The sequence below is a fragment of the Salmo salar genome, chromosome 04 (assembly GCF_965601325.2).
Source record: "Salmo salar chromosome 04, fSalSal1, whole genome shotgun sequence".
Taxonomy (NCBI): domain Eukaryota; kingdom Metazoa; phylum Chordata; class Actinopteri; order Salmoniformes; family Salmonidae; genus Salmo; species Salmo salar.
In genome coordinates, this window is record NC_138294.1 from 74851607 (window position 1) to 74868139 (window position 16533).

Sequence of the window (16533 nt, forward strand, 5' to 3'; positions counted from 1 at the left end):
TGTCCAGGACCCATGATGACCAGAGCCCTATGGACCCTGGTCAAACGCAGTGCACTCTATAGGGAATAGGGTGCCATTTCAGACACATTCCGTATCTCCTGGTTGTAAAGTTTGCCTTTAAGTTGTCATTTTCCTCAGTGTTGACGGCAGATGACGCAGATCAAACTTGACAACCTTTTTCTCAAAATGTGATTTTTGACCAAGCCTGTCAGAAGCTGTTGTCAATTGACTTGTCTCTGCCAGTGCACCAGCTTGATTTGTACTAGTGCTCTACAAAAACTGGGCTAGAAGTCATATGGCTGCAATTCTGATCATGTATTATCTGTTGTGAAGTTAAATGTTTATTTTGCTATTTTTGTTTATCAAGTTTAGACATTTTTCATTATCAATTTGACAGCACAGTCTCTCATGGGAAATATATTCTGGACACAGACAAAAATGGAACTCTCCTCCCTTTTCTTTGACCTTTGATCATTAAAGGATGTTTCTCAGGCATTCCACAGAAATTAAGTCATACACTGACCCCTATACAAATGATATTCCTCTGTGTAGACTACTGCTGAGAGAATGTACAATTTTGGGGTGAGTGAAAGCAGACTGAGTCTATAGCCCCCTTCCTCCCTCCCTCTATCTCTCTCCTTCCCACCTCCATTGCTCCCTCTCTCAGGCGTCAGAGTTGGGGATGCTGTCCGTCTACTACACCTACATCTTCACCACAATGGTAAGAGGCCAGATGTAAATGTTATTTTACCATGGAATTAGGTAAATAAAACTGAGTTCAGTGCTACTCTGTATGCAATGTGTCTCATTCTAAGTACAGCCTGTTTCAACATAAAACCGGGCTTGATTAGACTGGTTCTTTATCTGTGCATGCATTTCAATAGTCTTGACTAGTTACTTATGTCTCATTTTCCTACATCTGCATTTATGTGAAAGCACTGAACAGGTGAAAGCAAAGCTTTTCCACAAGTTTTGCGTTTTCTTAAAATACACTGCTCAAAAAAATAAAGGGAACACTTAAACAACACATCCTAGATCTGAATGAAAGAAATAATCTTATTAAATACTTTTTTCTTTACATAGTTGAATGTGCTGACAACAAAATCACACAAAAATAATCAATGGAAATCCAATTTATCAACCCATGGAGGTCTGGATTTGGAGTCACACTCAAAATTAAAGTGGAAAACCACACTACAGGCTGATCCAACTTTGATGTAATGTCCTTAAAACAAGTCAAAATGAGGCTCAGTAGTGTGTGTGGCCTCCACGTGCCTGTATGACCTCCCTACAATGCCTGGGCATGCTCCTGATGAGGTGGCGGATGGTCTCCTGAGGGATCTCCTCCCAGACCTGGACTAAAGCATCCGTCAACTCCTGGACAGTCTGTGGTGCAACGTGGCGTTGGTGGATGGAGCGAGACATGATGTCCCAGATGTGCTCAATTGGATTCAGGTCTGGGGAATGGGCGGGCCAGTCCATAGCATCAATGCCTTCCTCTTGCAGGAACTGCTGACACACTCCAGCCACATGAGGTCTAGCATTGTCTTGCATTAGGAGGAACCCAGTGCCAACCGCACCAGCATATGGTCTCACAAGGGGTCTGAGGATCTCATCTCGGTACCTAATGGCAGTCAGGCTACCTCTGGCAAGCACATGGAGGGCTGTGCGGCCCCCCAAAGAAATGCCACCCCACACCATGACTGACCCACCGCCAAACCGGTCATGCTAGAGGATGTTGCAGGCAGCAGAACGTTCTCCACGGCGTCTCCAGACTCTGTCACGTCTGTCACGTGCTCAGTGTGAACCTGCTTTCATCTGTGACGAGCACAGGGCGCCAGTGGCGAATTTGCCAATCTTGGTGTTCTCTGGCAAATGCCAAACGTCCTGCACGGTGTTGGGCTGTAAGCACAACCCCCACCTGTGAACGTCGGGCCCTCATACCACCCTCATGGAGTCTGTTTCTGACCGTTTGAGCAGACACATGCACATTTGTGGCCTGCTGGAGGTCATTTTGCAGGGCTCTGGCAGTGCTTCTCCTGCTCCTCCTTGCACAAAGGCGGAGGTAGCGGTCCTGCTGCTGGGTTGTTGCCCTCCTACGGCCTCCTCCACGTCTCCTGATGTACTAGCCTGTCTCCTGGTAGCGCCTCCATGCTCTGGACACTACGCTGACAGACACAGCAAACCTTCTTGCCACAGCTCGCATTGATGTGCCATCCTGGATGAGCTGCACTACCTGAGCCACTTGTGTGGGTTGTAGACTCCGTCTCATGCTACCACTAGAGTGAAAGCACCGCCAGCATTCAAAAGTGACCAAAACATCAGCCAGGAAGCATAGGAACTGAGAAGTGGTCTGTGGTTACCACCTGCAGAACCACTCCTTTATTGGGGGTGTCTTGCTAATTGCCTATAATTTCCACCTGTTGTCTATTCCATTTGCACAACAGCATGTGAAATGTATTGTCAATCAGTGTTGCTTCCTAAGTGGACAGTTTGATTTCACAGAAGTGTGATTGACTTGGAGTTACATTGTGTTGTTTAAGTGTTCCCTTTATTTTTTTGAGCAGTATACATCACTCACTGCTTCGAGTCTCACCTAAAGATCGGTGTTCACACGGCCACCACACCCACCAAACGGGAAAATATACCTCAAAGAATGTTGAACGGTGTGTACCGTTTTGGGACGAATGTGCTGTTCAGTATGTACACGCAGAAAAATGTTTAACTGACTGAACGCACCCCTGGTGTCTCTTCTGGCATACAGGAGTTCTCTCTGCTGCAGTTGGATGACATCCTGGTGGAGCGCTGGGTCAACATTCTTGGCTTCTCTGTCCTCAACCACAGCCATCCTTACTTCCCTGACCTCCTCCTCAGCCTCAACCGTTCCTGGCAGGAAAACTGTGACCACGCCCCTTTCACTGGGGTCCCGGTGAGCAAAGCTCCATTTTCATTGTATTTTTTTATTTAACCAGGCAAGTCAATTACGCACAAGTTCTTATTTATAATAACGGCCTGGCAAGTGCGGGCTAAATAAATACAAGTAAAGGCACAATATGAGACATAGGAAGACATCACAACACAAGGTCAGAAAGACATGACAACAACACGTAAACAATCAGCCAATATTTGTGCTTTACATGGTTTGGGAAAATGTCTGTGATTGCTTAGTTATTTGTAAGAATAACATGTAGGCCTTTCATAGCAAGTCCATGATTGTTATTGTGTGGAATAACAAGTACATGATTCACAAATGGTGTCCGTAATTGAGTCCTTGAAAGCAGAAATGGATACAAATTCACAGGTAGGGTTAGGAGATATTCTTGACCACATGACCTTCCAGGAAATACTATTACTAGGGCCCAGAGTTTTCCCTGAGCAGCTCACATGCCCCCTTACCATATATTGTTAAGAGCTGACATGGTGATTCCCTAGCCTTGTTGACATGACAAAAAATCTACTAAGCCCCAGTTGCCTCGCAACAACAGATGAAAAGCTGTGCATTATTACCCTTATGGCTGTGCACTGGTTTTAGTGCATTCACTCAATCAAGTGTACTCATTTAACACAGTCCTCCTCGGCTAAGGTTTCAAACTAACCGCAGCCAAAGTAATTGCATGTTTATGGCACAAAGCACACAAGGCACAACAACACTCTTCCCACGCAAGCCGAATGTGCAATTAATACCCTGGGGTTTTGAGTTTTGCCTCAACACATTCTGATTAATTAAGTGATTTCAAATGCTTTTTTAATTAATGGACTTTTCATTGGATTGAAGATGCTGTGTTGTGCTTTCTGACGTCAACATTAAGCAGATAAAGAATCCACATTGAATCTCCCCCTACAGTTTGGGCTTTGTTAATCAATGTTACATTGCAACAGAGCTAGCTGTCTTCCTACTGTAACTACTAGGCATCTGGGTTGTTTTTACTCTATTGTAGAATATTAATTTATTTGCCTACTCTCTCCCCATTCTCTAACACGACTCTGCATGCTTACTTTGTATTCACCAGCAGTAAGCGAGCTACCTTCCCTTATTCAGATGGGTATTATATCTTTCTGGAATCCACCCTGCCATTGTGCGGAACATTTAAGGAGGATTATTTTCTTAGTTTCCTCCCACTCCTACAATGAAGCTCTTTCAGACTTAGAGAGAAACACTATCACTGGATGGAATATCTAAATATATAGCTTAGTATCGAGACTCTCTGATTTCCTAATCCAGCATTTGAGTGTGTCTTGCTCTCTCTCTCAACCCTGTATTTTCTCTCCTTCTTCCTCTCTCTCCTTTAACCCTCTACCCATCACCTCTCTTCTCTCTCCCCTTTGTCTATATATCTCTATCAACCTTCTACCTACCTGTTTTGTCTCCCTCTCTCCTTCAACCATCTACCATCTCCTCTCTATATCTCTCTGCCCCCCCCCCCCCCCTCTCTCTGTCCCCCAGCTCTCCCCAGCCCTGCTGTATGATGCCATGCATGTGGTGGTGTCTGCTGTGAGGGAGCTCAACCGCAGCCAGAGCGTGGGCGCCACACAGCTAACCTGTCAATCACCCAAAATCTGGGAGCACGGCACCAGCCTGATGAACTACCTACGGATGGTGAGCGCTGACAACTCGCATGCATGTGTAAACACACCAGGGCTGGGGTCAATTAGAATTGAAGGCAGTCAATTCAGAAGGTAATCTGAAATTCCAATGATTGAAAAAAGGACATTTTCAGTGACTTCTCAATAAACTGAAAATGAGAAGCTATGTATGTCAAAAGTTTTTAGATTTGGGGGGCGAGCTCCTCCTGAAATTGCATTTATTTAATACTTTCTTTGCACTTTGACCCAAAAAGAATTAGGAAACACCGCCTTTGAATGATGTGCTTTACTTTGTTCAACTTTTATTTTTGTTTTAATGTGTAAAGGGCGCATAACCTGAAACCTTAAGTTCAGCGGAGTCACTGACAAAAGAGAAAATACTAGGCCCAAGACGAGGAGCTCGAGTTCTTCAATAAGTGGGAACAGTGGCTCCTCCCCTCGGCAAAAAAATGTACACCGAGGATTTGAAGGTCGAGATTCTTGCTGCCCTCAGAGCGGACATTTAATTAATACTCAAGTCCTAACTCGAGGCGCTCAGTGAGGACTTTAATTTTATTAAGTCAGAGTACAAGCAGTCAAGAATGAACTCGCAAAGCATACAGCAATAATTTGTACGGTTAAGAAAACTGTCTCCGACATGGAACAAGGCTTGTCAACATGCTCAGACGACACGTCTACTCTACAAACCACAGTTAAGAAGCTCAAAACTGATGTGGCTAGCCTAAAGGAACAATGCATACATTTACAAGGTTATATGCAAAGATCCAATTTCAGGATCATGGGGGTAGCTGAGGACCTGGGCTCAAGCTCTACTTCATTGGTCTCAAAGTTATTGAAGGAAACCCTTAAATTTGATAAAGACGTCCTTGTAGACCACTCACATCGGGGCTCTCAAGCAAGAAAGCCTGGCGGAAAACCTTGCGACATTGTGGCTAAACTACAATACTATCAGGATTGTATTGATGTTCTTCGGCATGCCAGAGAATTTGGCCCACTTCGATGCAACGGAGCACCCATCTCTGTCTTCCCAGACTATGCCCCCCAGCGTTGCTTGTGACCGTGCCACTTTCAACCATGTCAAGAGTCTGCTCCGTGGACGGACCGATGTTCGGTATGGTGTCGGTTTTCCTACCCGCCTCCGTATAACATACAACAGCACTGAGAAAGAGTTCCAAGACCCCCATAAGGCGATGGCCTTCATAAAGGCGAACATTCTACCGAGGTCGGAGGAAGCAAATGGCTGAATGTTCACCTATTTTTGGCGATTTAGGGTAATGGACGAATGTGTCTACCACTTCAGACTCAGTCTCTCTTTTGTAGATACTGTATAGCGTTGCCAGTGGTATCAGTTGATATTATTATTATTATTATTAGGTTACGTTAGTGCCTTAGTTTTGGTGAGTCAATTCTCCTTTTGTTTTAAAGTTTTATTTTATTACCATGAAGCTGCTCATTTCTATTTATCGATGGTACCAGTATCCAGGGTAGATAAAGCAAAGTTCTATTATTAGGCTACGTAATTTCTTTAAAGACATTGCGGCTAACTTAGTGGTATTGCTGTAAGATGTGATTTATAAAATGTTTTATACTTTCTTTTAAAATAGCCTAGTTTTGAGTTGTAAATAAGTATTTCTTATTTATTTATTATGCGCAACTTGTTTTTAAAACCTTCACTATTTCAGCAGGGCTCTCTTCTGGATAGGTTTAGTGTTCCCCAATACAAGCACATTATGTGTGGATATCTGCGTCGGGATTACCTTGTTCTATTAGGTGACCAGGCTGTGTTTCTTTTTCATACCAGACTTCAGAGTATTGTTGTTTATTTTTATTGTTCTTCAACTTTTTTTTTTATTAGCTATTTTTTGAAAAATGTTGTTATTGTAATCTGGCATCTAACCTTTTTCCACCTGAATTTATCTGGCTAGGCCTAATATCATGAGAGGGACAGCTGGTTGCTCGGTCACTTTTGCAAGCTGTAATGTTAAGTTTCACTTGGTGATTTAAGGGTCCTTTTCTCATTTAAATCACCTTAAAGTAGATATCGCCTTTCTTTAGGAGACACATCTCCGCACTTTCGACCACTCTCGTTTAAAAGGAGGGTGGATCAGTCAATCATATCATTGCAATTTTCATTCTAAAACTAGAGGAGCAACCATTTGAATTAGTAAAAACATACCGTTCGCAATATCAAGTGTAAAGGCAGACTTTGCAGGCCGTTTTATTATTGTAGTAGGAAGACTGTGTATAATGCACCTGTTATCTTGGCTAAAATGTATGCACCAAGTTGGGATAACAGTTCATTCGTAACAAAAAAATCTTGATTGCCAAATATGGACACACCACCTAATACTAGGTGGTGATATGAAATGTGTACTGTCGCCCAATCTGGATCATATTTCTACTAAAGTATCATCTTCATCAAAGACATTATCCACAATTCAGCTATTTCTTAAGACATTTGGCATATCTGATGCGTGGCGTTTCCGCAATCCTCAATTATAGACTACTTTTTTCTAGACAATAGATTTCTGCCACTTATCACGGAGTGGGATTACCAAGCTATAGTCATTTCGGATCATTCTCCTCTTACTATGAAACTACTTATACCAAATACACAGGCTAATTAACTTAACTCACTTAGCTTAACTCACTACTGCTATCAGAAGAAACCTTTGTTGCTTTTATATCATCTCAAATTAAGCTATTTCTCAAGCTAAATCAAACCCCTGGAATGTCTCCTACAACAGTATGGGAATCAATGAAGGCAGGAAACAGCAGAGGGTGCACCCCATCTACATCGACGAGACCGCAGTGGAGAAGGTGGAAAGCTTCAAGTTCCTTGGCATACACAAACTGAAATGGATCACAGAGCCTCTTCAACCTCAGGAGGCTAAAGAAATTTATTTTGTCACCTAAAACCCTCACTAACTTTTACAGATGCACAATTGAAAGCATCCTGTCAGGTTGTATCACCGCCTGGTACTTCTACTGCACCGTCCGCAACCGCAAGGCTCTCCAGAGGGTGGTGCGCTCTGCCCAACACATTACCAGGGGAAAACTACCCGCCCTCCAGGACACCTACTGCACCCGATGTCACAGGAAGGCCAGAAAGATCATCAAGGACATCAACCACCTGAGCCACTGCCTGTTCACCCCGCTATCATCCAGAAGGCGAGGTCAGTACAGGTGCATTAAAGCTGGGACCGAGAGACTGAAAAACAGCTTCTATCTCAATGCCATCAGACTGTTAAACAGCCATCACTCGCACATTAGAGCCTGCTGCCTATAGGCATAGACTAGAAATCACTGGTCACTTTAAGGAATGGAACACTAGTCACTTTAATAATATTTACATATCTGGCATTACTCATCTCATTTGTATATGCTGTATTCTATACTATTCTACGGTGTCTTAAGTCACTTAATAATGTTTACATATCTTGCATTACTTCTTTCATATGTATATACTGTATTCTATACTATTCTACGATATCTTAGTCACTTAATGTTTACATATCTTGCATTACTCATCTCACATGTATATACTGTTTTCTATACTATTCTACTGTATCTTAGTCCGTTCCTCTCTGACATCGCTCGTCCATATGTATATAGTCTTAATTCATTCCTACTTAGATTTGTGTGTATTGGGTATATGTTGTGTATTTTGTTAGATATTACTGCACTGTCGGCGCTAGAAGCACAAGCATTTCGCTACACCCGCAAAAACATCTGCTAAGCACGTGTATGTGACCAATAAAATCTGATTTGGTCTAAGAGGCCAAATTATTTCGTACAGCGCAAGATTAAGGAAGTGCAATATTCCAAGCCTAGGGGAACTTACAAATAAATCTTGATTTGGATATAGCATATTCACACTCTCCATCCCCAGATTTACTAAAACAACATTTGACACGTCAGACAGAGTTTGATCTTCTTTCAACTTGACAAGCTAAAAAAAAAGCTGCGTCAGAGAACTGCAAATCAAACCATGCCTGAGAACTGATGGGCTGGGTAACACATTTATTGAGCATTTAGAGGTCAATTCATGCTTTCATAACTTTTACTCACAATTATACACTTTGGAATCCACTGGTAATGCCACCTTACTTGACACCTTCTTGGAGAATTTAGATATTCCTACAGTTGAACTGCTGAATTAGAAGAACAGTTCTCTGTAGAAGAGATTGTGTTGGCAATTAAATCTATCCAGTGTAGTAAATCCGACGGACCAGAAGGACTTCCGAGCTAATTCTTTCAAAAAATTCTCAGATCAACTCTCTCCTCTCTTGGTTTCCATATTTGAGGAATCATTCTCCTCAGTCTTTACCCTCAACAATGAGGCAAGCATGTATTTCACATATTCTGAAAATAAAAAAAACTTGAGTGGTTCATATAGGCCAATTTCTTTACTGAATTGCAATGTAGAGATGCTTTCCAACTTCAACGTGGGATAAGACAGGGTTGTCCTTTATCCCCTCAGCTGTTTGCCATTGCAATCAAGCTTTTAGCCATAGCAATATGTAATAACGCCACTATCAGTGGTATGCTCTAAGCCCCCTCTTCGAATAAAGTTTCACTTTATGTGGATGACATGCTATAATATATGTCTGACGCTTTTTTAACTGGTCTTTCAGAGATCCAGGTTCTACTAAAGACATTTGGTGAAATATCCGGGTCTCAGGTTAATCTAAAAAGTCAATTGATGCCTATTAATCCTTCTGCCATGCAAACCTATTTTAGTCATGTGCCCTTCAGTGATGGAAATTGAAATATTTGGGTCACACACAATTTCAAAGATCTCTATAAATGTGGAAGAATTAGCTAAGTTTCTATACATATTTCAATGTATTCCTATCTTTCTGACAATGTTTTTTTTAAATCCATAGATAAATTGATATCTGCTTTTATCTGGAACAAGAAAAAGCCTTGTTTACGTAAAAGCGTATTGCAGAGATCTCGTTCGGAAGTCTAGCACTTCCGAACTTCAAATATTATTACTGGGAAGCTAATGTAAATATCATTCTATATTGGATGACAGAAATCCCTGATGTTAAAGGCCCGAAGATCTCATCCTGTGGCCCCACCTCCTTAGCTGCCTTGCTCTGCTCAAAACTTGCATAAGCTGAGCCTGTTTCCAAATACACAAAAAACCCTATTGAGAAACATTCTCTAAAATTCTGGAACAGTTCAGGCAATCGTTTGGTCTCAGTGAATTTTCAACTTCTGCCCCATTATTAAAGAACCATTCATTCTCTCCATCATTATTAGGCAGGGCGTTTCCTACCTGTTCTGGAAAAGGGATCTCCTCACTGAACGACATGTACATTGATATGGATTTTGCATCTTTTGAAAAGTTCAATATTCCTCGATCCCATTTCTTCAGGTACAAAACTACTCAATTGCAGGTATCTTCATACTCCTGTCACTTCCCATCACACCAACCTGCCTCCCTTCTAGATTGTATTTTTAAAGTGAACCCTTATATCAAAGGGGGCATAAGCTTGATCTACAGTGCATTTGGAAAGTATTCAGACCCATTGACTTTTTCCACATTTTGTTATGTTACAGCCTTATTCTAAAATGGATTAAATAAAAACAGTCCTTCTGGAAGGTTCTCCTATCTCTGCAGCACTCCAACAATCAGGCCTTTATGGTAGAGTGGCCAGATGAAAGCCACTCCTCAGTAAAAGGCACATGACAGCCCGCTTGGAGTTTCCTTTAGGTGCCTTTTTGGCACTCTCAGGCCATGAGAAACAAGATTCTCTGGTCTGATGAAACCAAGATTGAACTCTTTGGCCTGAATGCCAAGTGTCACTCGTGGTGGAAACCTGGCACCATCCCTACGGTGAAGCATGGTGGTGGCAACATAATGCAGTGGGGATGTTTTTCAGCGGCAGGGACTGGGAGACTAGTCAGGATCGAGGGAAAGATGACCGGAGCAAAGTACAGAGAAATCCTTGATGAAAACCTGCTCCAGAGCACTCAGGACCATAGACTGTGGCGTAGGTTCACCTTTCAACAGGACGACGACCCCAACATTTTCTAAAAACCTGTTTTTGCTTTGTCATTATGGGATATTGTTTGTAGATTGAGGGTGAAAAAACATTTAATCAACTTTATAATAAGTCTATAACATAAAAAATAAATGTGGAAAAAGTCAAGGGGTCTGAATTTTTTCCGAATGCATTGTTTACATTATTAAACACGTACAATCTGGATTCCCTGAACTCTCTTAAGAACCAATGGTTAAAGGATTTAGGTGAACAACTTTCAGATGAAACTTGGTAGAGTATACTTCAGAGAATACATACTTCATCTATATGTCTAAGACATGCTGTAATTCAATTTAAAATAGTTAATCGGCTGCATTGGTCAAAGGCAAAATTATCCAAGATTAGACCAGAAATATATCCCACTTGTGACTGATGTAAACAGGCTCCTGCTACTTTATTACACATGTTTTGGACATGCCCGAAATGGACAGATTTTTGGATATCAATTTGAGACGTTTTCTAAGATACTCAAGAGACCTATAGAACCTTCTGCTATTATAGCATTATTTGGAGTGGTACCACAGGAGGCCCCTGTCGTGTCTTTGTGTCACGTTCTTTGGGCAGGGGGTATTTGTTTTATGTGGTTCAGGGTGGTTGTGTGTATGTGTCCATGTAGAAAGGGGTATTTGATTTATTAGTCCAGGGTTTTGGTTATTGTTCTATGTTAGTTTATTTCTATGTTCTGTCCACTCATTTGTATTTCTATGTTTAGTTAATTGGTGTTGGGGCCTTCAGTTGGAGGCAGCTGTCTATCGTTGCCTCTGATTGAAGGTCCTATAATTAGGAGTGTGTTTGTATTGTGGGTAGTTGTATTCTGTTTTGTGCTTGTCACCTGACAGAACTGTTAGTGTCGTTTCTGTTAATTGTATACGTGTTTCTCCTTCTTATATATTAAAAAGAGAAGATGAGTATACACTTCCCTGTTGCGTCTTGGTCCTCCACACACGACACTCGTTACACTTTGGCATCATTAAAGGTGAAGACTGTTATTTTATCAATTCTCTGTAATTATTATTACGTGATTAAACTAATCATGTATATTTTAATTAACTAGGAAGTCGGGGCTACATGAAAAATATTCAGATTACAAAGTTATAATTTTCCGACTATAACTCTTCAGATATTTTAATATCTGATCAATTAGTCTTCTATTCATGAATTATTCTTTACCTTACGTCAGTCTCATTCCAAATGTTGTAAATTGTTGGTTATCTGCACGAACCCCGCCTAAACTATGAATCACCCATACACATATTGGCTTAAACATTTATTTACTAACTAACTAAATAATCACAGAAATGCATAACAAACAGTAGATATTGGTTACTAACAATGATAGGGAAGATCCCCTATTGGGCTAAACCGATATGACGGCTTGGTATACAAGGAAAAGGGGGTGTGGACCGATAAAGGAGCGGGAAAGACAAAAAGAATCACTACACACAGTGGATAATTATATTCATTGAAATGCTAACCCTTTGCACATGAACGTTCGCTCATTCGGGAATAATTGCAATCAATATATTTACGCCCGTATGTCGTTGTCTTCTCTGTTGGAATCGTCGGTCCGTCTGCTGGAGAGTCAGTTCATCAGAGATTCTCTGGTTACTCATGGTGGTAGCTCTATCGGCGGCTCCTGATAGTGTCTGTTGTAATGAATACGTCAGGCGTCCATTGTTCTTAGAGTAGATGTTTCGGCGGTTGTCGGTATTCGCATCCCAGGTTTACATCATTTCTAGCTGCAGACTAGTAATTAGTATCTAAGATTTGCTCTTATTCTGTAGGGATCGATAGTCTCAGAGTTGAACCATTTCCAGTCGTGTAGCCCATGCGCCACGTGGTATGGATTTCTAGTCCTGGTACTCAACCATTGCAACCACAGCTCACACTGGGGGTTTGCTTAGTCTGAAGAGGATTTCCTCAGGAGGGGTTTTTATTCGTAACAATAGAAAAGGGCGGTTCCATGACGCCAGATCATGTCTGTGTTCACGGGGGCGTGGCCGCTGACTAGTTAAACTTTACATGGAATGCAATTCTCTCATAATTAAAGGTTAACATCACATTACATCATTTCACAAATAGTTTCATATTTACTCATTCATTTTATACAAGAATTAGATGCACATACCATAATTGAGAAATGTACACATTCAGAGATATATACTTCTCAAAAAAATAAAGGGAACACTTAAACAACACAATGTAACTCCAAGTCAATCACACTTCTGTGAAATCAAACTGTCCACTTAGGAAGCAACACTGATTGACAATACATTTCACATGCTGTTGTGCAAATGGAATAGACAACAGGTGGACATTATAGGCAATAAGCAAGACACCCCCAATAAAGGAGTGGTTCTTCAGGTGGAGACCACAGACCACTTCTCAGTTCCTATGCTTCCTGGCTGATGTTTTGGTCACTTTTGAATGCTGGCGGTGCTTTCACTCTAGTGGTAGCATGAGACGGAGTCTACAACCCACACAAGTGGCTCAGGTAGTGCAGCTCATCCAGGATGGTACATCAATGCGAGCTGTGGCAAGAAGGTTTGCTGTGTCTGTCAGCGTAGTGTCCAGAGCATGGAGGCGCTACCAGGAGACAGGCCAGTACATCAGGAGACGTGGAGGAGGCCGTAGGAGGGCAACAACCCAGCAGCAGGACCGCTACCTCCGCCTTTGTGCAAGGAGGAGCAGGTGGAGCACTGCCAGAGCCCTGCAAAATGACCTCCAGCAGGCCACAAATGTGCATGTGTCTGCTCAAACGGTCAGAAACAGACTCCATGAGGGTGGTATGAGGGCCCGACGTCCACAGGTGGGGGTTGTGCTTACAGCCCAACACCGTGCAGTACGTTTGGCATTTGCCAGAGAACACCAAGATTGGCAAATTCGCCACTGGCGCCCTGTGCTCTTCACAGATGAAAGCAGGTTCACACTGAGCACGTGATAGACGTGACAGAGTCTGGAGACGCCGTGGAAACGTTCTGCTGCCTGCAACATCCTCCAGCATGACCGGTTTGGCGGTGGGTCAGTCATGGTGTGGGGTGGCATTTCTTTGGGGGGGCCGCACAGCCCTCCATGTGCTCGCCAGAGGTAGCCTGACAGCCATTAGGTACCGAGATGAGATCCTCAGACCCCTTGTGAGACCATATGCTGGTGCGGTTGGCCCTGGGTTCCTCCTAATGCAAGACAATGCTAGACCTCATGTGGCTGGAGTGTGTCAGCAGTTCCTGCAAGAGGAAGACATTGATGCTATGGACTGGCCCGCCCGTTCCCTAGACCAGAATCCTATTGAGCACATCTGGGACATCATGTCTCGCTCCATCCACCAACGCCACGTTGCACCACAGACTGTCCAGGAGTTGGCAGATGCTTTAGTCCAGGTCTGGGAGGAGATCCCTCAGGAGACCATCCGCCACCTCATCAGGAGCATGCCCAGGCGTTGTAGGGAGGTCATACAGGCACGTGGAGGCCACACACACTACTGAGCCTCATTTTGACTTGTTTTAAGGACATTACATCAAAGTTGGATCAGCCTGTAGTGTGGTTTTCCACTTTAATTTTGAGTGTGACTCCAAATCCAGACCTCCATGGGTTGATAAATTGGATTTCCATTGATTTTTTTTGTGTGATTTTGTTGTCAGCACATTCAACTATGTAAAGAAAAAAGTATTTAATAAGATTATTTCTTTCATTCAGATCTAGGATGTGTTGTTTAAATGTTCCCTTTATTTTTTTGAGCAGTATATATATATAAATATGTGTGTGTATATATATATATATATATGAGTGTGTGTGTGTGTGTGTGTGTGTGTGTGTGTGTGTATATATTTTTTTTTTACTATTTGATTCATATTACTCATTGTATCATGCATGCTTTAAGTCTGGTTTTGGGGTGGGCTTGATTTGGTAGGGAAAGCGTGTTCTGTTAGAGTATGGGGGGTTGGGGTGTGTTTGATTTTTGTAGGGGATCCATGTGTGTTTTGCCCTCTACCTGTTCTGTTATCTGTAGAATCATTTAAACAAATTCAAATAAAAAAAACCTTTGAGAGAAAAAAAAGGTTTTGAAATTTGGGGATTTTAAATTCAAATCATTTCTGAATTGACTGACTTCAATTTGAATTGAGCCCAACCCTGACACACACAACCCATGTACACACACACACAATGTGCTCTGTGTCTCTCACACAGTATGCACTCTATCAGGGCTGTTATCCAGGCCTGTCATTTGCCTGTCACCTAGTGAATCACACTGCTCCTGGAGTAAAGGTCTCCAAGCCAAGATACGATTATGAGCATCGGCAACATGTTGACTTTGTCAGGTTCTTAGTCATAAACTTGGAATGCTCTCTCCAGAATAGCTCAGTACACACTGTCAACCATATGCACTAAAAGCAATGATTTCCCAACCAAAACATGATTCTTTGAAGTACCTTTCTGTCCAGACACCACTTTGTGTGTAAACATTTTACGGAGTGGCTATGTATACAGAATTTCTGTATCTCAATTTGCCCACGCTTCCATGCCTCACTAAGTAAAAGCACAATTGCATGTTACTTTTTTCAGGAGAGGAGTAAGCTACATACAGCTATTTACATGTTTTACACAAAATACATGGTCTTTCAAACATAAGCATGACACAAATAGGCAGTCTAGCGATTTCATGTTCTTAGCTGCTGAGGTACATGCAGCTATTTACTCTCGCCACGATATCAGCAGATGGCAATTAACTATGGCACCCGGCGATGCAAAACGAACTTGCCCATCGCAGTCTAATTAGCAATTGAATGTTATTTTTTCATCATCATTGCAAACATTGGCTAAGCATGGTTCAGAAGAGTGTAAAGGGAGGGGGACTGTGAGCAGCAGCTACGTTAGAAAAATGAACGTGTGTGTAAAATAACACATGCGCAAGAACACGATCCTGATCCTTAGCTTTAAAGAGCCACTGCCTTTTAAAAAGCAACGAATCCCTAAGAACATGAAATCAATATGAGTCAAAAACAGTTATTCTCGTGTCAAATTTGACTACAAAGTGTAAATGTTATCATTTTGGTCAAAAACTGAGTTTGCAACATCCATGCGTCACACCTGGTAAATGAAGGTTGGGTTTTGATTTGATGATGTCCATTTGCCCACAAACATGGTGGGAACAGCTGCGGTGATTGCTCTCTACCCAATAGCATAGAGACAGACCTGCCCAGCAGCAATGGCTGTTTACATAAGACAACACGTCACACATTTTTGTTACTTGAGAAATACTGCATCAAACAACTTAGTTAGATATAAAATTGTGCATCTAAAACATCATCGGTCAAAATAACAAGTAGTCAAAATGAATTGCAGATATCTTAGATTCATTCTGGGGATTTTGAGGAAGCGAAATAGGCTTCCCTGTCTACAGTGTCTCATAGGGGACAAACATCATTAACCAAACACGGAATCGGTCAGGAAGCACACCTCCAAGACTGAATGAGCAACAGAAAAACACACGTGCCAATCAGCATGTTCTATGAAAGAGGTTTCTGGAGGGGCGAGAACTCTGGATCCATAGACAACATTTTAATATGTGAATGTGATCCAATGACTGTATAGGAAATATCCCTGTGGGAATTGAACCCACAACCTTGGCATTGCTAACGCCACGCTCTTACCAACTGAGCCAGACAGAGACTATATATACTGTATTGTGTTTGTATATGTTTTAATGCAATACCATTTGGAGCTCTCATTGAGATGCACAGCCCAGTATGTCCTCTCCTTTTACTCTGTCTTTGACAGGTAGAATTGGAAGGTCTAACCGGACACATAGAGTTCAACAGCAAAGGCCACCGCTTCAACTACTCCCTGAGGGTCGTGCAGAGCAGCTCAGAGGGGCTAAGGCAGGTAAAGCTACACT

The 16533-nt window shown here is 42.2% G+C and overlaps 1 protein-coding gene and 1 non-coding gene across 2 annotated transcripts in view; one reads left to right on the forward strand and one right to left on the reverse strand.

The window, feature by feature from the left end:
• LOC106603743 (glutamate receptor ionotropic, kainate 4) overlaps positions 1–16533 on the forward strand; it is a 75280-nt gene that overhangs the window by 37062 nt on the left and 21685 nt on the right. Inside the window, exons 6-9 of the mRNA XM_014197795.3 lie at positions 668–721; positions 2765–2929; positions 4445–4597; positions 16416–16520. Of these exons, the coding sequence (XP_014053270.2) occupies positions 668–721; positions 2765–2929; positions 4445–4597; positions 16416–16520 (477 nt within the window). The remainder of the gene's footprint in view (positions 1–667; positions 722–2764; positions 2930–4444; positions 4598–16415; positions 16521–16533) is intronic.
• trnaa-agc (transfer RNA alanine (anticodon AGC)) lies at positions 16234–16308 on the reverse strand. The gene has a single exon. It is a non-coding gene; the product is annotated as a tRNA-Ala (tRNA).